At 43.8% G+C, this 24,630-nt stretch overlaps 1 protein-coding gene across 1 annotated transcript; it reads left to right on the top strand.

Moving 5' to 3' along the window:
* The first annotated feature begins 225 nt into the window (after positions 1-225).
* On the top strand, positions 226-23,793 carry SYNM (synemin). The gene is made up of 4 exons (XM_089539180.1): positions 226-1,026; positions 9,367-9,491; positions 14,945-15,018; positions 15,660-23,793. The coding sequence occupies exons 1-4, from the start codon at positions 235-237 to the stop codon at positions 19,595-19,597; spliced, it is 4,929 nt and encodes a 1,642-aa protein (XP_089395306.1). The 5' UTR covers positions 226-234; the 3' UTR covers positions 19,598-23,793.
* Positions 23,794-24,630: the final 837 nt, after the last annotated feature.

Genomic DNA, 24,630 nt, shown 5'->3' with positions numbered 1-24,630 from the left:
ATCTGCTTCTATGTATTCCTGCACAGACTGTATTCCAATTCTTCTCTAGTCTAGGCTCTTTCTCTTTATAGAGCTGCAGTTGTTGGGAGGCTGGCTGGCCCTGGCCCTAAGGCAGCCAGTAGGGGGCGCCTTTGGCCTTTCCCTGGGCAGAAAAGCCTGCTTCCTCCCCCCTCCTCCTCCTGTTTCCAAAAGAGCAAAGCAGCCCTTTGCTGGATCTGGCTCAGAGCAGAGAGGATGGAGTGGGATGAGCAGCAGGAGCTGCAGGAGCTCAACTCCCGCTTGGAGCTCTATGTCTCCCGGGTCCGGGCCTTGGAGGAGGAGAACCGGTGCCTGGTGCAAGAGCTGCGGGGGCTGAGAGGGCGAGGGGCCCAAGGAAAGGATGCCAAAGCTGCAGAGAAAGAAGTGGCAGAGCTGCGCAAAGCAGTGGAGGAGCTCCATTACTCCTGCAGCCAAGCTGAAGCCCAGCGCCATGCAATGCTGCAAGAGCTGGACCACCTGGAGAGCTTGGGCTCCCAATGCAAGGAGCTGCGCCTCAGGTACCTGGAGCCCCAGGTGTCCCAGCTGCATGGGGAACTAGAAAGCCTGGGGAGGGACTGTGCCGCTTTGGAAGCGCTCCTGGAGCGGCTTCAAAAGGAACGTTGGCAGCTGCAAGAGGCAAGGAAGCGCCGCCCGCCTTTGCAGGAATTACCTGCCACTTTCAGGTTGCAGCAGCATCACCACCAGCAGCATCAGCCCAGGTTTCGCAGCAACAGCAGCAGAAGCCATGGAGACTTGGTCTTGCAATGGAGCTGCGGAGGGAGCCTGGAGCGCTATGCAGCCGCCCTCCAACAGCTGGAAGAGAGGCTCAGCAGAGAAGGAGACCCCCAGCTTCAGCTCCAGGAGCTCCGCAGCCAAAGCCAAGAGAGCAAGAGGCACCTGGAGCAGCTCCATCGCACCTGGAGGGAGCTCTGCGCCCTTGGAGAGGCCCTGGAGAAGGACTCCCTGGACCAGCAGGACAGGCAGGGCCAGGAGCTGCTCCAGTACCAGGTAAGGAACCCACCTCCCCACCCCAAGGGCCAACCTGCCCCAGACCCCCCCCCCCCCGGGCTCCCAAAGTTTGGTCCTCCAAGTGTTCTTTTGGACCTCAGCTCCCAGAAACCCCAGCCAGCTTGGCCATGAGTCAAGAGTTCTGGGAGATGAAGCCCAAGACATCTGGAGGACCTGAAAACACCTGGAGGACCAAAGTTTGCCCAAGGGTCCTCCAGGTGTTTTGGACTCCAGCTCCCAGAAGCCCCAGCCAGCTTGGCCAAGAGTCAGGAATTCTGGGAGGTGAGGTCCAAAACAAACCTGGAGGACCACCATTGGGCAACCGCTACTCAAAGGGGTGACGTCCCACATTTTGGTCCTCCAGGTGTTTTGGACTTCAACTCCCAGAAAACACCTGGAGAACCAAAGTTTGGGAACCAATCTTCATGGGGTTGAAGTTCCATACACCTAGACTTCAAACCTACCTGCCCATAGTGATTCCCAAACTTTGGTCCTTCAGATGTTTTGGACTTCAGCTTCCCAGCCAACTTGGCCAAGAGTCAGGAGTTCTGGGAGCTGAAGTCCAAAACACCTGGAGAACCACAGTTTGGGAACCACTGCCCAAAGGGATGAAGTCCCAGACTTTGGTCCTCTGAGTGTTTTGGACTTCAGCCCCCTGAGCAATTGTTTCCAAACTTTGGTCTTCAAGGTGGCTTTTCCAGTTCCTTTTTTTGTTTGTTTGTTTGTTTTCAGCAGCATAAGAAAGGTTTGTAAAATACATAATGTATATACTCATGTATAAGTTTAGAAATTTAGGTTTAAAAATTGACCCAAAAAACCTGAGTCGACTTATCCACAGGTCAATGTAAGTACATTTGGATACACACACACATATATATACACAGTGAAATTAAAGAGTTTAATCTGTCCTAGAAGCACTGACCCGCTTCTACTCTCTCATCCATCCAGCCTTTAGTATATACACTAATAGTTATGCCTGCTGGAATTTTGTAAGTTCTTTGGAATTGTTTTCCTTTACTTCATCCTTTACATCCGTCATTATATGTCCCTATGTTTTACCCTTGACTTATCCATGGGTCATATGAAAATCCATAATGTTGGTCCCAAAACTTGCCCTCAACTTATATATCATAGAATCATAGAGTTGGAAGAGACCGCAAGGGCCATCCAGTCCAACCTCCTGCCATGCAGGAAATCCAAATCAAAGCATCCCCGACAGATGGACATCCAGCCTCTGCTTAAAGACCTCCAAGGAAGGAGACTCCACTACACTCCGAGGGAGTTTGTTCCACTGTCAAATAGCCCTTACTCTCAGGAAGTTCTTCCTAATGTTGAGGTGGAATATCTTTTCCTGCAGTTTGCATCCATTGTTCCGGGTCCTAGTCTCTGGAGCAGCAAAAAACAAGCTCACTCCCTCCTCAATATGACATCCCTTCAAATATTTAAACAGGGCTATCATATCACCTCTTAACCTTCTCTTCTCCAGGCTAAACATCCCCAGCTCCCTAAGTCGTTCCTCATAGGGCATGGCTTCCAGACCCTTCACCATTTTAGTCGCTCTCCTTTTCTCAATGTCCTTTTTAAATTGTGGGGCCCAGAACTGAACACAATATTCCAGGTGGGGCCTGACCAGAGTAGAATATAGTGGCACTATTACTTCCATTGATCTAGACACCATACTTCTATTGATGCAGCCTAAAATCGTATTGGCCTTGTTAGCTGCCGCATCACATTGTTGACTCATGTTCAACTTGTGGTCTACTTGGACTCGCAGATCCCTTTCACGTGTAGTTTCATTCAGCCAGGTGTCGCCCATCCTATATCTGTGCATTTTATTTTGCCGCCCTAAGTGCAGTACCTTACATTTCTCCGTGTTGAATTACATTTTGTTAGCTTTGGCCCAGCTTTCTAGTCTATTCAGGTCATCTTGAATAGAATAGGATATTAGCTACTCCCTCTAGTTTGGTGTCATCTGCAAATTTGATAAGTATGTCCCCAATTTTGTTCTCCAAGTCATTGATAAAGATGTTGAATAGCACTGGGCCCAGGACAGAGCCCTGTGGGACCCCACTGGTCACTTCTCTCCAGGATGAAAAGGAGCCATTGTTGAGCACCCTTTGGGTTCGGCTGGTCAACCAATTACAAATCCATGTAACAGTTGCCTTGTCCAGCCCACATTTTTCAAGCTTGTTTGCAAGAATGTCATGGGGAACTTTGTCAAAGGCCTTACTGAAATATGTTGACTTATAGTTGAGTAGTATCTTGGTTATTCTGATCTCCTGTTTGAGAAGCTGCTGGGATTTACTCTTCAGCTGCAATGAAGCTCCTGGGGATCACTTTTGATGGCATTTTGGGAGCAAGTGCAGTGGTGGGTGGGCATTTCTGGGCCAACTGAAAATATAAAAATCTCTGCCGGTTCAGCCTGTGACCAGAGGTGGTGACTACAATTGCTGCTTTTGGCTCTGGGCCACATTGGCTGGGGGATGCTGGGAACTGCAGTCCCCCCAAACTGTGATTTTTTTTCAGACTCAGCTTGAATGTAATGGCACAGGAACCCATTTCCGATGGAAAACTTTGCCTTCTGAGCACAGTAAAATCAACACAGGAGGACTGGAGCACTGGAAACAGGTCATCAGAGGCTGAGCACAGGACAAGATGTTCTCTTTGGAGAAAGGGAGGAAATAGGAGCGTCTAGGCACCCACCCACCCCTTGTGTGCTTCGAATAGCATTGCCTAGTCTAGATTTAATTGCATAGCAGCCTGACATATTCGTAGAACCTTGGGTACAATGAATGTGTGGGGAGGGCAGGGGACCTGTTGTCCACTGTTGGACAGAAATATGGAGAACCTGAAATGGCTGCCGACAAAGTGTCCACTATATTGCCCCTATATCAGATTAGGGATATTTGTTGCCATTACTATCGACAGATAAACCTTGGCTCCCTGGCTCATGTTTCTGTGTTGATTCTCTTGTGCACATGCTTGATTCCTGCGCACATGCTGACCACCAGATAAATGTGCACCTGGACATCCCATAGACAGATACTCACCTCAGCGGTGAAATCAAAGAGCCCCTGGTTTTGTAAGAAAGGCCTTGCTGGATTAGACCAGAAGTTCAGGGTGAGCAAAGTTCGAGCATCAGTTTTGCATCACTTTTCAGAAGCTGCTAAGGGCTGAAACTACTGTGCAAAATGCAAAAGCAAAATCTAAGAAGCAAAACCAGAAGTGAGTTCTAGACTGCTTTTGATCCCCAACAAAGTTGTCATATTTTGCTTCTTATATTTTATTTTTGCAATTTGCATGGGAGCTCCAGCCCTGGGCCAGTGGTGCAGATAGGCTATGGAAACGTGTCCCACTGCTGATTTTTGTATGGTGAATGGTGTCCTTGGATGTTCAGGTGAGCCACATAGGCTGAGGGGTTCCGCCAGAGAAATGAGTCCACTGTTTTCCGTGTCCCATTAGATTAGGAGATGTAGTCATAACAAACTGCAAGTGACCCCCAGTTCAGGGATCTGCTGGGCCGAGTGGTTCCTGTGTTTCCTGTGGGCAGCATTTCTTTTGTTCCCCTTGGTCCTCTTAGTCACACGCTGGTGGTCTTTTCTTGTCTGTGCTCATCTCGATAATGGCTGCATTGTAAGCAAAGGCCATTGGGGATTAGGAGAGGCTGCATATCAGGGAAGGGGCAGGATTTGGTGCGCCTGGATTTTCACAGTGCCACTGGCATGAGCGAGACTGCTGAGGATGCACATTGTTACCGAATCCGGCTATTACATTTTTCAGTATGGGAAGATGTGGCCAGTAGCCCAGTGATTAAACATAATGCGTAGCACACTGACAAGGGATTGGAGATGCCATAAAACCATGATTTAATTTGTTAAAACCTTCCAATGAGAGAAGCTAACAGGGCCTGTTTATCAAAGCTGGAGTCTCTTTTATACACAGGATATTTTGTGCAGATGTAAAGGTAATCATGGTGGTTTGGAAACTACTACAAACCATGGTTTCCCATTCTAGTTAGCAGCCAACCAAAGGTTGGCTATCCAGATGTAACACCTAAACATGGTTAAGGTAAACTATCAATGTTTGTTCATTTATGTGCTTGTTGTGTGCCTTCAAGTCATTTCAAACGTACAGAGACCCTAAGGAGAACCTATCATAGGGTTTTCTTGGCAAGTTTCTTCAGTTTGCCATGACCATCCTCTGAGGCTGAGAGAGTGTGACTTGCCCAAGGCCACCCAGTGGGTTTCCATGGCTAAACTGGGGTGTGAACCCCAATCTCAGTGTCTTAGTCCAGCTCTCAAACCACTACACCACACTGACATATGTACTTACAATGTATTTATAGACAGTGGCATCTTCCATTTTACTGAATCATTGTATTTAATGGGACTTGAGCATTCATTGGGAGTCCTAGAACCAAACCCTAGCAGATACCAAGGGCCCACTGTAAATGCAAGAATTTTGTGTTGGGGATTGCTATTAACAAGTGGAACCAGCAACAAATCACAGATTGTGGAATCTCACTGTTTAAGATTCTGTTCTCTCTTTTTTAAACCCTCCCATTTTTTGCCTTCTCTTTAGTAGTTAGTTGAATACTATGCCACCTAAGGGCCTCAGTCCTTGTATGGTTGTGCTGTTTGGCCATTCTCCTCCACTTTAATTTATTGCTGTTTAAAGCTGTTTTGTACTTCTGCAAACTTGGGAATTTGTTTAGTGCTTGCTGATAGCGTAATTGGTTGGTACCATTTTGCAACAGCAAAGTGAATTTTGGAACTACAGAGGTGGGCATCTGTGGCATGAGGATGGGGTTAAACTGCTTTAGTTGACCCGTGTAGACATGGCCTCAACTTTTATGTCTCTAATCCCCCTGTTCATTGTCCCCATCTACTAGGCTGCTGATCATTTGTGATGGCTTTTGAGACTAGGCTGCAATGGTGCCATTGCAGCATGTAATCCAGGGCTTCAAATTGCCCACCTTGATGCCAGTGGCCTGTTTGTTTTGAAAGCCTCACTGTGTTTTGCAACCCGTGTGGTGCCTAGGTTCAGGTTACCTATATACAAAGCTGTGTCCAAAGTTTAGTGGGTGGACTTTGGCATGCAGGGTAATGAGAAGCTGCCTTGGACTGAGACAGACCGTTGGCGCATCTTGCCCAGTATCATTTACTCCAACTGGCAGTCGCTCTCAGGCTGGGGTCTTTCCCAACACCTGTTACGGAGGAAGCCTTACCTAGGACTTTATCACACACAGGCAAATTGGGGGCAAACGGGATTTAAAAGTCCACAGAACACCAGCAAAAGTGGGTTGCTTTTCAGACGTGTTGATGTCAATGAGAAATAACGCGACATTAATCCAGACGGAAAGTTGAAAAAAAACCTCCTTTTTATTTTTGGAGGTTCCCGGATTATTTCTGCAGTCTGTTTTGGACCTACATCTTAGTCAGTCAGGTCAACATTTTCAGAGGACCGGGGGACGAATGTTTTATCCTGTCTCTCTTTTGTGGTGGCGGTTCTTGTTGGTGCTGCTGTCACTGCTGCCTGCGGAAGGTGCCATATGATAGCAACCTTCAAATAGTTGAAGGGCTATCGCATCGCATAGATCCAGGAGAGAAGGGTGTGAACCAGTAGCTTCAGGTTACAAGCCAGGGGATTTGAAGTACCTGATGGCATGAGCCCTTCATTACTGGAACAGTTGCACTGGGAGGTGATGGACACACTCTCCGTAGAGGTTGTTTTTTATTTTCTTTAAAGCAAAATCTGGAAGGCTCCCTAATGTGGGATGCTATTAGTAGCAGATATCCCTCATTAGTAGAGGGTTGGGTTATATGACCTTTCCATTCTAGGAGTCTCTTGTTGTAAAGATTTAGAGTCAAGCTGTGCTGTGAAGTTAGATGCATCTTTTACAAACATGTTTGCTGCAGAGTTTTTAAAAATGCATGTAGCATCAGGTTCAGGGTCCAGTTCCTGGAGAGAGAGAGATTTTCCTCAAAATTGAAGCAGAAGAGGAACGAGTTAAACCGCTGCTGGGTCTGCTGCAAACCCTTTGCTTTAGAAATGGAGTGGAATTTATAGTAGATCCAGTGGTTTTCTTATAAGGCGTCAGTAGAGTGTCTTGTTAGAATAAGGTCTGGGCCATGGAGACTTCTGGAACAGCCCCTCTCCAAGCATGTCTTCTGGGTAGAAGACAGCCCTTCATGTATTTGAAGATGGCTGTCATGTGTCCCTTCAATCTTGTATAGCTATTTCAACTATTTTTCACAGGTTCTCCTAGCACCTTGGTCATTTAATAGGGCAACCACACTTGCAAAACTTCTATAGGTGAAAACAGGAGGAGGTTACACACAATGAGCAGCGGTGGTCTCACTTTCAAACAATATTCAGCTTTCTTGGGGGGGAAATTACATTATCCATTGCTTAGTCCAGATTCTTATGAATTCAATGGATTCAGTGAATTCAAATTCACCCACAGAAGGAACTGTAGGAAGAGTGCCCTGAAGTTCTTGGATGTAAGAAATGAACAGTTGAATGTTACTGTGTTTTCCCTCCTGGAGTCAACTTGATATTCGCTTCCCCTCCGCCTCCCTGTGAACCTCGATTTGGTTCCCAGATTTTTTTTTCAGTAGTGTTCCAAAGGGAATAGGTATGACATCTTGTAAAATTAGCATTTTAACACATCTGTCGTACTGAGTTACCGCATTCCTTCCCATCAAGCTGAGCAGTAGGAGGCAAGCATTTCTCCTTCACTAAGCTCTGTTTGCATTTTACTTGGAAGTGACTAAAAGAATCAGTTACGAAAACCCAGTGGAGATCTCTGGAGCAGAGAAGAGCAACATAAGACCTGGAACAATAGATGCAAGCAACAACGAGATTCCACCTCGACATTAGGAGGGAATTCCTGAGAGTAGGGGCTGTTCAACAATGGAACACACTTTCTTGGAGTTAGTGGAGTCTCCTTCCTTGGTGGTCTTTAAACAGAGGCTGGATGGCCATCTGTCAGGGATGCTTTGATTGAGAGTTCCTGCATGACAGGGGGTTGGACTGGATGGCCCTTGCGGTCTCTTCCAACTCTATGAATCTATGATCCTATAAATGGCAGAGATCCTGAATGAAGCTTAGCCTGTACAGCTTCATGTCCTCTCCCATGCTCCAGTAGTAGTTGACAAGTCCCAGGGGTTTGCCACTACAGTCATTTTCTGGCTCAGATGCTGGATGGAGTGACTCAGAAGATGAAGAAGCAGCTGGTCTGGACCGTGAAAGGAAAGGAAATGAGGGTATTCTTCCAAATAGGGTGCACCTTCCTTCCTCTTCCCCTTGCAGCCCTTCCTCCTCTGAGTCACCTCCATCCTCCCTTCCTCTCTGATGTGCCTGTGCCTCTCTTGTCCAAAATGGCCATATTGGTAATAAGAACATAGAAGGAACCATCTTGGAGCACAGCAAGGGCCCATCTATTCCAGGATTCCATCCACACAGTGGAGAGGTGGTTGTGAGATTTTCATGTGCCAAAGTAATTGGACTTTAGGTGCTGTGTACCTTACTTTGACAAGTGGGCTCACTCCTTGATGCACCACCTCAGACAGTCATATACCTGGAAAGGACTGAGACGGTGGAGGTGTTGAAGCAAAGCCTGCCTGGGTTCCCTGCCCATATGTCACCAGGCTGAACCCTTGCATTAGATTGGGGATGATGGTACTTTGGGGGGGGGGGGGATACCTGAAATGAAGCAAAATGCTGAACCTAGCTGGTGTCTGCATGGGCCAGAATACTTTGAGAGCAGCCCAGAATATCCTGGCCCCAAAGGTGGCCCAGCCTCCACCTGTAACCTAGGACCCTCCATTGCAATGCTGGATGGCTATTTACATGCACATCCCACTATGTCCACAGTGGTGGTGCATCGCTTGCTTTGAGGTCAGAATGAGGTGCCCAGCATCAGTCTTATGGCTGCATGCATCACTGATCTCAGAGCAACCAACACATATACAAACAGTGGAGGCCTCCGTATCTTCTGGAGCAAACAGTGTGCAAAATCTATTTTTAGGGTGTTGTGCTCTAGCTTTGGTGCTGAACTGGCTGGACATCATCTGGACTGTTCACACCAACCTCCGGAATTGGGTCCTGAGTTATCCAGACTCCTGCTCAGAGGACCAGGGGAAGGATGTTTTATTTGGCCCATGCAAACAAGCCCTTACTTATTCTATTTATGTCTTCTCTTTCTCTCAGTAGGGGACCCAGTATATTCTTAGCTTTGTTTTTGAGTCCTAAAAGTTTCATTGCTGCAAGCCATTTTATCTATCTGAGCTCACTGTGTGTTCCTGTGTTTACAGCTTTCTTTGTGTTTTGGTTTAGATGATAATTGAAGCCCTTGAGGAAGAAAAGCAGTTCTTGACCATGTCCATCGCAGAGTACCTAAAGGACTACCATGAACTCCTCCAGGTGAAAGCGGGGCTCAGCCTTGAAATTGCCACCTACAGGTAAGCATCATAAAAGTGACAGGTGATGTCCTAAAAGATGCATTTAAAATCTCTCTACGGAATTTTGGTTCATTTATAGAGATAAAGGGAAAACTAGGGACAAGTTCGAAGGTTCTTGCTTGGGGGAAACATCTCAATAATTTGGACAAAAGCAGCAACAACAAAAGTGGATCGGGAGCAACCTTAAGTGTGTGTGTGTGTGGCTGTATTTCCTTAGGTTGGAGGTGACTTGATAACCATGTTTAAATATTTGAAGGGCTGTCATGTTGAGGAGGGAGCAAGCATGTTTTCTGCTGCTCCAGAGATTAGGACATGGAGCAATGGATTCCAGCTACAGGAAAAGAGACTCCACCTCAACGTTAGGAAGAACTTCCTGAGAGTAAGAGCTGTTCAACAGTGGAAGATGCTGCCTTGGAGCGTGGTGAAGTCTTCTCCTTTGGAGGTTTTTAAACAGAGGCCAGATGGCCATCTGTCAGGAGTGTTTTGACTGTGTATTTCTGCACGGCAGAATGGAGTTGGACTCGGTGGCCCTTGTGGTCTCTTCCAACTCTTATGATCCTATTAAATCAATTCAGGAATGTATGGGGGAATGAACAAACTGAATCCACATAAGATGGAAGAGCTGTTGGTCAGAGAGTTGTGGAATGTGGGTACTCAGACATAGCTGTATTCCCTTGAAACAGCAGGGGTCCTGTTTGTGGATATTCTTGGACCTATTACTTTCTCTGGGTCCATCCTTGTCTGTTGCAAGGCATTCCCTGTGCCAACTTTGGCCTTTCCCAGAGACAGTGGGTCTGGTGTCAGTTATCCATGCCCTGCCTCCGTCCAGACTGGATTACTGCAGTGATTTATGTGGGGCTGCCTTTGGACTTTGAAAAGCCTGGGAATTTTAGTGCTGCAGCCTCACTGTTAGCTGATGCTTGAAAACTGGAGGAGATCACTATGATTTATTTCATTTTAAATGGCTGCTCCAGGAGACTTGAGGTTTTTTGTCATTGTCCCTGAACTTTTCTAAATTGCCACTACCTCTTAAGAAAATCACATTAGATATTGTTATGCAGTCGGCCCTCCTTTTTTGCACGGGATCCGTTCCGGAACCCCCTGCGAAATCAGAGACTTGCCTATATTCAAGCCCCATAGGCTTGAATGGGGCACATGTCCAAGAGTGCGCGCACCACGGGGCTGTACCCCATTGAAAACAACGGAGGTCACTCTTCTGTGAATATTCAAGACGAACCTCCAGTCAGTGACAAAGGAGGGACGACTGTATTGTCATCTCATATACTGAGATATTCTGGTATACCTAGGTTTGGCACCAGCAGAGTTACTGTTCAACTCATAGCAATGGTGGTAAAACCTGAGTTTGCCATTCCTATGGCAGTGGATCCACTAGACGCCCTTGTCTACACTGCTCCGTCATAGCAGTTTGATGCCACTTTAATTTGTCTCCATCATGTCTCCATCCTATAGTTTCTTTGGATTTGTCATTAATATTTTGAATTGTCTTCTATCAGGAAAGCTCTCTAGCAGGGAATTCTCTCACCAAAGTGCAATCCACAGGATTCCTTTGGATAGAACCATGACAATTCAAGAGGTATCAAGGTGCTTTAAAGTGTAGTATAGCTACACTTGGGTTGCCACTACACTGTAGAAATAATGCACTTTGGCATCACATTAGCTGCCATGGCTCCATCCTACAGGACATTCCAGCTAAGCTGGAAAAAAACTTGAATGTAAAATAGCTTTTTAGTGCTTCTGGTCCTTGGTTAGGATTAGTTACAAGATGTCTTAAGAGGCTCACGCCATGTCTACCTGTTTCGTATAGGATGGATAATAAATCAAGAAATGTTCCTTGATTTTAAAAAATAAGTGCAGCAGGAAATGTTTTATAATGGGGTTTCCATTTGACACTGGTGTTGTTGGTCAACTTGGAAATGGTTTGATGGTGTGTGAAGTTTTTCTGCCTTCTGTTAGAAAGAGAAAAAGGGACAAAGAGAGAGGGGAAGTTTCCAAAAGTGTTTCATCTAGTTAGGATGCCAGCTCTGCTCATAAATTTTCCTGAATGGTAACTGATCGCTTACTGTCTTCTCGGTTGCTCCAACTGCTTGATGGCATCCATCCAGATCTCTATGAAGACAGATGATTTGAAAGGGGGGGAAAAACCAAACCACAGTAAATTAGTCTCTGGTCCCTTTCATTTCTCTTAGAGCGAGAAGTTGCAGCATTGGCTTCATTTTTCTGTGGCACCAGAGCTCTCTGGATAAATGTCTCATAGAATTCCATACCGTTTTGACCCATGGTGGTTAAAAGTGGTGTTAGATTGGATTATTTCCCCATTGCCGATGCAGCCCTTGCAGTAACTTTCGGCGTCTCTGAAAACTTTGGCCGTTGTTGTTGAACTGCTTCAAGACTTGCCTGCGTACAGCTGGTTGACTTGGCAGGCCTGTCGCCAATTGTGTAAAGAAAAACTGGTGGCAAAAATTACTGTCGTCAACTTGCCCAAGCATAGATTTGCTCGAAACAATGAACCACTTTGTCATCCTTCAATTCCTCATTCCTTTGGACAAACCTTTTAAGTGGAGTTTTTTAAATGTTAAAGCTTGTTTCCAGCCGTCATGGTTTGGGATTCAGTTCCCTCCTGTGTCCTGCTGCCCTTTGCCTTATACAGTGCATTGCTTGGAAATTATTTTTAGTGACTTCATTCGTTGCTCTAGCAACTAAGCAAACTGTTGTTTTATCATCCGCCAAAAATCCTTTAGTCAAACTTCCCGCATTCCTGCTTTCCAGTTAACGCTTTCAGGGACTTCCTCAAGGAGCAGAAGTTGGGAATATAATGCAATTATTCTTTGCAGTGGAATGTTTCTGGAAGATCATGTGCAGGTTTTCCTCCACTTTGGAAACATAGCACCTTAGAGAACAAGGAGACTTTCTGTCTTTATCCTTAAAAAATAAAAAGAGAGTTTAAAAAAATCAAAAAAGGTCAAGAAAAATCTTAACCGTATGTTTGTAAAATGTGTTTTATCCCAAAGCTTGCTCCTAACAGGGGACTGCTATCTAGGTGCCTTTCTGCATTTAAAGGGAAATTCTCCAAAAGTATCAAGGAACTGGAATTCAGAGGCATAGCCATGTTGGTTTGGAATATCACTGTGCAAAGGGATCTAGTAGCACCTTTGAGATTAACTGTGGTCCAAAACACACTGCAGAAATAATCCAGTTTGAGACCACTTTAACTGCCCTGGCTCAATGCTAGGCATTTCTGGGAACTGTAGTTTTGTGAGACGTTACCAATATACACTAGCACTGAGCCAGGGCAGTTAAAGCGGTCTCAAACGGGATTATTTCTGCAGTGTGTTTTGGACCTGTGCAAAAGAAGTTGTAGCATAGATACCAGCCACAGATGCTGGCGAAACATCGGGAAGAAACTTTTCTGGAACATGACCACATAGCCCGAAAACCCCACAAAAAACTATGGATGCCGGCCATGAAAGCCTTCGACATTACATTAAAACTGGTGCATTGAGAATTGTGGTTTTGGCATCCAAATAAAAAAGGTCAGGCAAAGTGAGGAAGGGGAATGCAGACACAGCAAATAGAAGTGTTCTGGGTATGAATGATTTCAATGCATCACTCAATGCAATGCTGGAAATGGCAGGAGATCATAGAATCATAGAGTTGGAAGAGCCCACAAAGGCCATCCAATCCAACCCCATTTTGCCATGCAGGAATACACAATCAAAGGCCTCATTCCCACTACCTTTTAAACTGGATTGTGATTTGGTTCAAACCAGTTTAAAAGACCATGGTTCCCACTTAATCTGAATCTGTGAAATGATTCCGAAAGGGGGGCCCATGCTCAAGACCCATTTAACCCGCGTCTTTTTGACGCTGATTTTTGACGCTTCTTTTTCAATAAGTCGATTCCACGCAAGTGTAAACCACAATCAGATCGGAATTGATTCAAATTCCCCCTTTGGTTGTCTGGACCCGAATCATTTTGTATTGACTCATTCATGAATGGGAACCACAAGTGGGTTATTTTGATGCAGTTAGATGACAAAAAATGCAATCGGGGCAAATGTAGTGGGAACCACGATCTTATGTCAAATTGATCCATCAATTCTGATCGGAGACCAATTTATCTGTAAGTGGGAATGGGGCCAAAGTATTCCCAACATATGACCATCCAGCCTCTGTTGGAAAACCTCCAAAGAAAGTGACTCCACCACACTCTGAAGAAGCATTTTCTTCCCAGTAGATATTTCAGTTTTACCCTGAACAGAACTGGTTACGCATTCATGAAGCTGTGTGGCTACAATCCCTCTTTAGGTAAACTAGAAGAAAAATAGTCAGATTGAATGCAGCGGCAACTATACCTTGGATTGTTTCGCTGTGTTTATGTTTTTTAAAAGGCCAGTGTCTCCGCATTTCGAATTGCTTTCCAGGCGCTTGAAGCTCCGATTATCAGACTCTTCCAGACGGAGCAGTTATGGATCTTAAGTAGCTGTTCTGTATTATCTGTTCAAAACATATGCCGGTGTGAAACTCAAAATGTTTCAGCCAAGTGTTAGAAATGAAATTGCTTAAATTCCTTGTTGTCTTTAATGATCGCTGAATTTAAAATCTGCAGTTGGAAAACGTCGAGATTATTACAGTTTTCAGTATGCTGCGAGGCATTCATGCCATCATCTTGGGGCAGATTTATTGTTCCTTAATTCTGTGTTTGATTCACCAATAGAGCACTTTTTAAAATGACATGAGAATAGACTTTTCCACCTCCGTTCCACAGCGTGAGTCTGCTAGGTTTTAACAAGTGAGGGAACAGTATCTGAAACAACGGCTGTAATGTCCTGATAATAGCAGTTGTAAAAAGGAAGTCCTTACTGCACAAGCAATCTTTTTCTCTTTAAAGGCGGAATTCCAGTGCATCCCAATTCATAAAGATCTTCACACTCTAGGAAATGGTTGAGTCTCTCTTATCTGGAATCCTGAAATCAAAAATACTCCAAAATCCACAATTGTCCATATGAGTGGCTGGGATAGTTTAGTGCTTTCTGATGGTTCAGTGGACACAACTTTTTTTCATGCACAAAATTGTTAAAAATTTTGTGTATAAGATTACGTTTAGGCTATGTGTATAAGGTGTATACTAAACATAAATGAGTTTCCAGTTTAGACTTGGTTCTCATCTCCAAGATATCGCATTATGCAGATGCAAATATTCCAAAAACTGAAAAGATCCACAACACTTCTGGCATTTTCAGATAAGGGAAACTCACCTTATGTGCCTGGGTTGGGCCCCTGTCCACAGGAAAGGCTGTTTAATTGTGTTTTTTTAATCCTTAATAAAACTATGGTTTTTTTGAACCTCATAGCCCGAAAAACCTACCAGAAACGATGGATGCCGGCCATGAAAGCCTTCCACTTTATAATGTTCTTATTTTGTTGTGTTACAGAGCTTTGCTGGAAGGAGAGAGCAGTCAGTGGATTCTTATGTGGGATGAAGAGCGTGGAAGGAAATTACCGCCAGGTTTGGATTGCTAGCCAATATTTATTGATTTAAGATCAGGGAGGGGAAAAGATATGTATCCCTCATTTCCACCTTAGTAAGAAGTGGCTCCTGTTGTACTGCAGTTCCCATGATCAATGGCTATACTGGCTGGGGCTCATGGGAGTTGCAGTCCAGCAACATTTGGAGGACCAATAGTTGCCCACCCCAAAGGACTCCCTCAGCTGACTGTGAAAGCAGAAGGTATATGTCTAGGATTAGCAGTTGGAAGTGTAAAATACCTGGCGTTACAATTTACTTTGTAGTAAATTCCTGACAGTAGCTATGAATTTCTTTGTCATGGAATTGCATGTAGGTGTGCCAATATTATTTGCTTCTTTGTGTGCAAATCACATTTACTTTGCCAGTCGATGAGGCAAGGGACTTGTAAGTAAGTGTCTTAGACATAGAGCCTACTGACATTATATAGCTGTTTATGTTCATTATATGTTTTGGGAAGACAAGCATAACATAAATGGGTTTGGATTGCAATACAGAGTCCGTCTTTCACAGAAGTGTTATTGCTACAATTAGATATCAACCTATTGTGCTGCTGTGTTTGAACATTACTCAAGTATATTGTATTTAGTGTCATTATTTTAATTTGTTTTATCTACTGGCAGGTGTCCGGGACATGCTTTATGAATACAGCAACCACCATTCGGCTTATCAAGAGAAGAAAGGAAAGAGAGCTCTCCCGGCAATCCAGAATGTTGACACAAGATATAAATCCCCTTTAACAAATATTAGCAGCTCCGCGATTTATTCATCTCAAACAAAAACCGAGAGAACGCAGGGAGCTGCTCCTGGGAAAAGTTTAAGGAGAGATGCTTTCAGGCCGGAGTATCATCCTTCAGCTGCTATCAAAAGGGATGCGACTCGGACAGAGCAAAGAGCAACCCGAACCTTTACTCAACCCTATCTTGTTAGCCAAGCAAGTGAAACTAAACAAACAATCCTTCCTGAAAGGAAAAGAACTGAAGCTGGAAGTACTATGTCTTTTGCAAAAGAATCCACAAGTATCCAGAAACATACCACAAGTCCAAATATATCAGCAAATGTGAAAACCAGAGTTAGTATTCCGACGTTTCCATCTCATGGCCTGAGCTCCAGTTCAAGAGAAACTAAATACGAGGAAACCGTAAAGAGAACTCATTCTAATGATCAGGTCAAAGACAGTAAGCCGGTGAAAGAGGGAAAGACTGTTTTGCTTGAAGAAAGCAAGGAAAAAGAAGCACTAGCCAAAGAAAGAACAGCTCCTGATACTGAGAGGTTTAGAGAGAAATCGGTTAGAGTAGAAAGAAGTGCTAACTTTGAACCGAAAACCGAAATTAAGCAAGGTGAGAAAAAGCAGACATTGCAAGAATTTACCCTTATACATAACAGAACAAATGACAGGTTTATGGCAGATACAACACCCAAGGATGTCATATGGCAAGAACAGATTAGAAGAGATGCATCAGAAAAAAATGTTCCGGCAGATAGAAAGATGGAGGAAAGTCGTTCGTTTCAAAAGGAGAGAAATGTGAGCATGGTGACCCAAAGCAAAGAAGCTGTTGAGATCCCTCTCCAGTCGGATGTGCGTACTCATGGCCAGACATTGAAGACCAATAATACAGAACATAGGCCATCTTCAGGAGGAGGTCAGAAGGGTGAAACCCCATTTAAACTCACCATGGAACTTAATAAAGATAGAGTAAGTGAAGACGAAAGCTCTAGGATGGATACCTTACTTACAGAAAGTATAGCAGAAAACATTGTTTCGGACATTCTTAAAGGTTTTGTGCAAAAGTCCTCTGAAACAGGACCTTCCGCTGCTACCAAATCCACCGCCTTTGAGAAGAAAGAAGTTTTATCAGATGGCAAATTAAAGACTGAAATCAATGTACAGGCCACCCTTCAAGATGATGTGAATGTTTCTGATGATTTTGACCTGGTAAGTTTCTTAAAGAAAGATGCTAAAAAAGTGATGGAAGAGAGTAAGGGAACTCCATCCAGAGGTGTAGTAGAAGACATAGTTAATGCTCGGGTGAAAGGGATGGAGGGCAAAGACAAAAGGACCGTTCACGTTGAAATTGTTGAAGAGCCACTAGGATCTTCAGCCGAGGAACGCATGGAGTTTTCAACCCCATTTGAAGTGGAGGAAGCAGAGGATATGTTACCAAGTATGACCAAACGTCCATACCATAGTGATGAAGAGAGACGTACCACATATTTTGACAGTGTAGTAAAGGAAAAACAACCCAATGTGATTGTGACCCATGTTGAAGAAGTAGCTGAGGGGGATGACGTAGTTGATGAAGAAAAGTACTTTGTGTCTACTCCGGATGAGCATCCTTTGGGCCACGCGGACAATGAAAGCTCCGTATACGGTCAAATCCATATTGAAGAAGAATCAACTGTTAAATACTCATGGCAAGATGAATTTCTTCAGGGATCTCAAACAAAGATAGGTGAAAGTACAGGGTCCCCAGAGTTAATCTATCAGGTGATGGGAGAAGAGGCAGGTGCCTTTATTTCAAAGGAAGATGCTCCAAAGGAGCAGGTGGCACATGCTGAATCCATTGTTATTGAGAAGGAGATTAAAATCCCACATGAGTTCCAGGAGTCGATAAAAAGTCTCTTCTCTCAGGAGTCAAAGGACCCTAAGCATCAGTTGAAAGAAGCACTAGAAAAGCTGGATGACACTCTTCCAGAAAGTGTAAAACAGGAACTCTCTGTGTTAACAAAAGAGAGCCAAGCTGATTCCAGTAGCTTGGAAGTGGATATTAAAAAAGTGGAGCACACCAAAAAAGGAGGGTTGGTTACTATAGTCGCAGAAGTCAATCTATCCCAGACCCTCGAATCTGACCAGTTCAGCCCAGAATTGCTTGGTGAAGATGTGGCTGGCGAGATCAGGTTGCCAACACAGTCATCAAGTGAAAGTGATTTTGATGAATACAGAAAACACTTGGAAAGTAATGCTGATAGAAATAAAGTTGGTATAGATGTTTCTTCTGTACCTTGGACAACAGAAGCGGTTTCTGGTTCGGCCAAACTAAGCAGCTCTGATGACATACAGTATCTTTCCAATGAGCAAGTTATCCATCAAGGCCCAGTCTTCGAAAGCATGGAAACTGATAGCAGAGAGGAAGCATATCCTTTGCAAAGGTCATTCGATCTTAACAGACGTGTGCGGCAAATTGTGGTTGGCCCAACCGAAATCCACAGAACTGAGCAGGTTCTGTATGAAGGTCCTGTTTCTGAAAATCTAGCGTTTGGTAGGAGTGACTTTGAGACAGAAGCATCAGCAGATGTCAGTCCGTCCTTAAGAGAATTCAGACATGGCCCTGAGGAAATTCAGACCACAGAAAAAATAATTTATAGAGGACCTGTTCATAAAACGGTGGAAGTACATGATTCTGAAGGTCCTGCTCAGGCACAAATTTCAACGGATATCTGGTCCTCAAAGCACATCACGTTGGGTTCAAAACAGATTGTTGAAGAAACCGATTTTGAGGGACCAGCTTCAGATTTGTCAACAAATCAGAGCAGTGAGACCCTTTTCCAAATAAAAGGACCAGCAGAATCCGGCAGGACAATAAAGCACATTCGGATAGAGCCAAGAGAAGTACATACTGAGCATATTGTATATGAAGGTGTCCTTCCTGGATTGACAGAGGTCAGCACTGCTAGGGGCCACGTTCAGGTTGAAGAGTCGGCAAGACACATTAGGATAGGACAGAAAGACACCCAGTTATCTGACCAAACTGGTTATGAAGAATCTCTCCATAAGACAATTGAATTAGGCCATGCTCCAGACAGCAAAGAGGGGATGCTGACTACAAATACCACTGTCAAGCACATCACATTAAGTCCAAAGGAATTTGTAACTGAGCAGATTGTTTTTACTGGGCCCATTTCTGAACAGCAGCTGAAGTTCAGTGGACAGGGACAACTCCTTTCCTCCGAAGGGTCAATAAAGCACATTAAATTGGGGCAAAAGGAAATTCAGAGTAGTGAGCGCATAATGTACCAAGGTTCAGAATCTTCCGGTGTGAGTTCCTTAGGAGAAGACATTTCGGAAGAAGGCGGTCCCACAGAGGTTAGTAGATCAACACGGCATATCCAACTGAGCTCTAATGAAACACCTACGGAGCAGATTGTATTCCATGGCCCTGTTTCTGAAACGCTGAGATTTGGCACTGCTGACCTTTCTCCGACAGATGGGCCCTCAGAAAGCAGCAAATCTCTTGGACATATAAAGATAGGATCTAAGGAAGCATCTTTTACATTTCAGATGGATGTAACCAATATGGCAGGTGGAGGCCAAGAAGCTACGATTGTTGTACCAAGCAAGAAAGGAGCAGAGGCCCATCAACTGGAAAGCACCAGAAAGGATGGGCAGAAAGAGGCTGAAAATGGACAACAATCAAAGGAGTTGACATTTGATCAAACTGTTCAGCTGCAAAGGATGGTAGACCAAAGATCAGTGATTTCTGATGAGAAGAAAATTGCCCTTCTTTACCTGAATGACGAGAAGGAAGAGGAAGAGGATGATGATAATGGACCTTGGTTCTGAAGTAAAAGATTTCCAAAGTTTTCTGTTTAGGAGCTTAAATGCCACTTCCTAAAAAAAAGGACACTTGTAGACTTGTTAAAAATGGGACACTTCCATAATACATAATTTGATTTCCTACACAGCAGTATTATTTTTAAACAGGATCTTTTGAATGAACATGGGTTCAAGTGTCAGACAATGACACTTGGCTAATGCCATGGACTCCGAAAGGTTATCTTTAAAGCAAAAAGTGTTTTCATGTTTCTTGGTGTGAGAGAATGTACAAGAAGATCCTCAGTCCCATTTATTAAGCTTAGAAGTGGCCAATATAATGGCAAATTACGCAAAGACTGTTATAAGATGTATATACCACGAAATAAGTGAATGGTGTGACACCAACCAACCCAAGGAACAACTGTGTTGTCAGATATACCTTCCAGGAGGAAGTGACCAAATAGGAAAGCAAGAAGCTGCCTTAATCTGAGTTGGATGATTGTTTCATCTAGCTCAGTATTGTCTATGGGTCTGGTATCTGTTTCTGTGTTTCAGACAGGAGACGTTTGGGGCTGTACCAGGAAATTTCAGGGATTGAACCTGTGACTTTTGAGAGGCAAAGTAAGTGCTCCATCATTGATCTGTGTCTCTTCACCAGACCAAGTCAATGCAGGAAAGGGCAGTAAAAATACACTGAGATGATTGCTGAAAATTAAACATTGATTACCATTATTATTATTTTGCTGTCACATACATCTGCACGTACTTCACCGTGTCACTTTTATCAGGATTACCCCAGTCTCCTGTTAATGCATTGCTACCCAAACAAGAGTTTGAGTGCAGGAGAAAAGCTTCAGCAATGAAATCCATGCCTGGGTTTAAAGACGCAGGAGCTGGGCCGATAAAAAGATGACCATCCTCTTTAAAGTGGAGTCCACTGAGCAGCCTACCTGCACTCCAGAGGGGCTGCAGAGCAGGCAACTATAGTATGTTCACAATTAGTGTGTTGGCCATTAAACTGTGCTAAAATCTCTTGTATCCAGCTTCCATAAGCCTAGTCATTTTGATAAGGGTTCTAGAGATTGGAACCAGCTTCAGTACTTAAAGTAGGGTTGCCAGGTTAGATGCGGGATGAGGCTCTCGTAACAGATTGGGAAGCAGGACAGGGTACTGCCCAACTTGATGAAGCTAGTCAAAGCTATCTATCTTCCCTTACCTTTCAATCTTGAATTTTCAGTTCTAGTCATTCCCTCCTAACATGGCTCTTGCCTCTCCAGGGAAGAGTAGGGTTAGGAAAGTAGAGAAGCACCAAGCTCTGTTCTTCTTGCGGACAGCTCCACACCTCTCCTCTGGGGTGCATTTGCCCAGTTTAACCAAATTTTATGTACCTCAACTTGCTTCTCTTTCTGTTTGAGCTTGGTTACAAGAGCCCTATATACAACCTTACAAACCTTAATATAAAGCCCCAAGCCCAGTGGCATTCAGTGCTGAGAAACAGATATGAATAATAATTGAGTTTGCACCCCAAATGTGAATGTTTGCCCAGTTTGACCAAATTTTATGGTACCTCAACCAACTTCTCTATCTGTTTGAGGTTAAAGTTACAAAAGCCCTGTCCCATCTGCATCCTTGCAATCCTTAAGGCCAGAAAACCAATGGTCTTCAGTGCTGAGAAACGATAAGAGTTTGCCCCCCAAATATGAATGTTTTCTTGTATCAGTTTCTAATTGCACACATATGGAAGATGTGGTGAGAGATGTTCACAATATAGGCTGGCTTAATTGTGTGGCTCAGAAGTGATTGGGATGAAAATGATATTCAACACAAGGCCACAGCTCTTGATGTGCATTGAAACAGTCCGACATCTCATCCTTTGCCTCAGTGGCCAAGAGGACAGTCTCAGCAAACCCATTATTGTGATCTTGCTCCTGAGCAACTGGTATCCATTGGCATACTGATTCATATGTAATGTCTCCAAATTTGTCTAATCTCTTTTTAAACCTATCTGCACCAGTGAAGCATGCCTTTTTAGTAAGGGTGGGCATGGTCAAAGGGCTAGTTTTCAAGGCCCTCCAATCCTACATGGGCTATATATTTTCCTTTCCCAAAATGAGACATGCCATTTTGACCACCTGGGGTTACTACTATCACAGTTTTTCATGTGTTTTGGGATAGTTGAAGGCTGAAACAGTGATTTGCCACAAGACCAGATCCCTTAGAAGTAGGTTTTCTTGGTGGAATATAATTATTTTACGGGTGACCATTTAAAAAACTCAGTTGTTTTAAGAGATCCTATGGGAGCTTGGGAGTGGCATAGGATGCTCCATGGACCCCATGTAGACCGGCCACTCTTCCCCCATGTTTAAACATTAAAAATACTCATAGACTGTGCGTCACTTTACAGAAGATTTTAATGCTTCCTCCTACTTTATTTTTGTTTGAAGAGCTGTCCAATCCAAGTTTGGTTTAAAGACAAATAACCATTAAAAAAAGACCAGGAACTTTGAAGTTAGCAATCACACAGATTCTCTAGTTAAAGTCTTCCCCTTATAGTGAGAGAGACTGTACTTAAAACTGCATTATTACTACAGTGTAGATGAACTGTAAGGGAGCCTTTCTAACCTGGTGCATCCTAGAAGAGTTAGATTGAAGTTCCCATCTTCCCCAGTTAACAGGGTGAGTAGCCAGGCTGGGTGATATGATGGGACTTGCACTCCATTCTTTGGTTCAGGTTCAGGACAGCAATTTAAAGTGGTCTTTTCTAGCCTTTGCAAAAGGTCCCTGAGATTGAACTCAGTTGTGGTTGCTTTTCCCATAGTTGACCGTAGCTGATTAAACCATTGGATGCTTAAATTCAGGCATGCACTTTAAGTATATTTCATTAGGTTTTCTACACCGACACTTCAATGTATTTCATTAGGTTTGAAACACCTGCAATGCCGTTTTCTTTCATGTCGCTCTGTTAGCACAAAGCTGGCGCTTAGCCTGATTTATTTCTTATTTGTTTGATCCGGAGAGGATGCAGCTGACTCAGGTCTAGCCTGTCATATCATTTTTTACATAGAGGAGGGAGATGACAGGCTGCTGTCAGCTGTATTTTCTTGGGACCAAACAATAAAAATAATAAAAGAAACCAGCATGAGAATCGAGCAAAAGCATAGATGCTAATCTGTCCCAATTTAAAAGCTGTGTTTTAATAGCATAGAGCTAGAAAGATGCCATTGCCTCACAGGTCTTATCCAAACATTGTTTTCTTTAATGGAGGATTAATAGTGTGGAGTTGTTTTTGGGGAGAATATTTCACATAGTAGACGATATGCTTGAGGGTAGTTCACCTCAAAAATGGGACACTTTTTTCCCCTTTCTAATGCTGCAATCCTTAAGCACATTTTGGAAGCCAGTTCCATTTCTGGCAAAGCTTTGTCTCCAGGAATTGCTTTTAATACGCATTAACTATAGTAAAACAGACCTGTGTCCAGCTGTGAATAGTCAGAACTCAGTTCCTCTGAAAACAATAGGAGTTGAGTTAGTTGCAACCACGTTGTTCCCTTGGCTTCAGCAGCGCTGGACAGAGGCCCTAAGTCTTGAAATATTTAATATCCATGCAAATGAAATAGAGAAGGGATTCATTTGAATTCCAGTGTGAGAGCTGCAATTTTGTAGGCTGGGAACGGGGAGCCTTTGTGGAATGCCTGCTGTTTTGTACTGCAACTACCATAATCCCTTACCATTGCCAATGCTGGTTAAGTCTTCTGGAAGTAGCAGTCCAAAGCATCTGGAAGGCCAAAGGTTCCTCCTCCCTGGTGTAGGCTAAAGATTGCTCTTAGTAGGTGTTTTCAAAGGCTGTAGACATGTCGAAACTGGGTGGTTTAATGTCAGATGGGACTTTGTAGGCCCTTTTATGTCCTGGAACTTCTTCACACTACACAATTATAGCGCTACGATTCCACTTTAAATGCTATGGCTGCATCCTATGAAACCCTGAGGTTTGACATCTGGGGAGATGCTAGAACTCTCCGGCGGATAATACTAAGAATGCTTTAATCCCAGGATTTCATACAATATTGCCACAGCAAATAAAGTTGGTATCATTGTGCTATAATTTTATAGTGCAAAAGGGCCCATGGTTAGTTCACAATGCGGTGTGCATCTCTGTGATGGTTTCAAGTTGTTGTGATTTTGCACTTTTTCCTTCAGTTAAAATATTAAACATTTTAAACGAATGTGGCTGTCTCCACTCTCTCTGTTTATCCCCCGTCAGTGCTTCTTTTAAAACAAATGTTGTAAAAAGATCACTTAGGAAACAAAACAACAGGTTTAATATCTCAATTCTCTTAGCCCATTTCTTCGGACCGGGGGGAACAATTATAAAAGCACTGAGCTGCCATAATTCGGCACACAGATCTGTTATGCGTCTTGAAATCAATAGGTGTTAAAGTGTTTGAATTCTGTCCAGTGGCAGTGGCAATACATTCCTTTCTTTCATTTTATTACTTACATTTTAAAAAATCCTACCTTTCCTCCAAGGAGTATAGGGTGACATATTTTCTATTCAGCCACACAGCATCGGTAGGCCTGGGACTTTCACAGAGTGACCTGATGCCATAACCACAAAAGAGGACATGTCACTGCAAAATGTAGGATTCTCATGAAAAATGTGAGCTGTTACAAAATAAGAGCTACAAACATTTGTGTCAATAAAAATTCACGCTTCCTAGCCATGCTCAAAATGGAGGACGCTTTGGAATTCCTCCTGCACAGAAGGCTGAAAAGTAGGACATGTCCTGGAAAAGGAGGATGTCTGGTCATCCTGACCATGCGACTCCAGCCCTGAATGTATTACCAGGCATCCTGCATCTGTTTCAACATGCTATCCGCCTTACGAACGTATGCCATGAATTCTTTTAAATGCCTTACAATATTGATAATCACGACACTTCTGTATCTGGTGGGAAAAAGGTGGACAAATCTACATCTTTGGTAAGTTGTGTAGAAAAGGAAATTTTAGAAGGTGGCACATGGTATGGTAAGCTTCACCTGTTGAATTTCCCTTGGTCATA

The sequence above is a fragment of the Sceloporus occidentalis genome, unplaced genomic scaffold (genome assembly GCF_023333645.1).
Source record: "Sceloporus occidentalis isolate IW3139 unplaced genomic scaffold, rSceOcc1.0.p SCAF_9, whole genome shotgun sequence".
In the NCBI taxonomy this organism is placed as follows: Eukaryota; Metazoa; Chordata; class Lepidosauria; order Squamata; family Phrynosomatidae; genus Sceloporus; species Sceloporus occidentalis.
The sequence above is the reverse complement of the archived record's forward strand: the minus strand, read 5'-3'. Positions and strand labels throughout refer to the sequence as shown.

What these genes read in the sequence shown, in the direction of transcription:
- SYNM (XM_089539180.1), top strand. Translation starts at nt 235, where the DNA reads ATGGAGTGGGATGAGCAGCAGGAGCTGCAGGAGCTCAACTCCCGCTTG. An exon ending in AGGAGCTGCTCCAGTACCAG is followed by an intron (nt 1,027 to 9,366) that starts GTAAGGAACCCA and finishes GTTTTGGTTTAG; the next exon opens with ATGATAATTGAAGCCCTTGA. An exon ending in TGGAAGGAAATTACCGCCAG is followed by an intron (nt 15,019 to 15,659) that starts GTTTGGATTGCT and finishes ATCTACTGGCAG; the next exon opens with GTGTCCGGGACATGCTTTAT.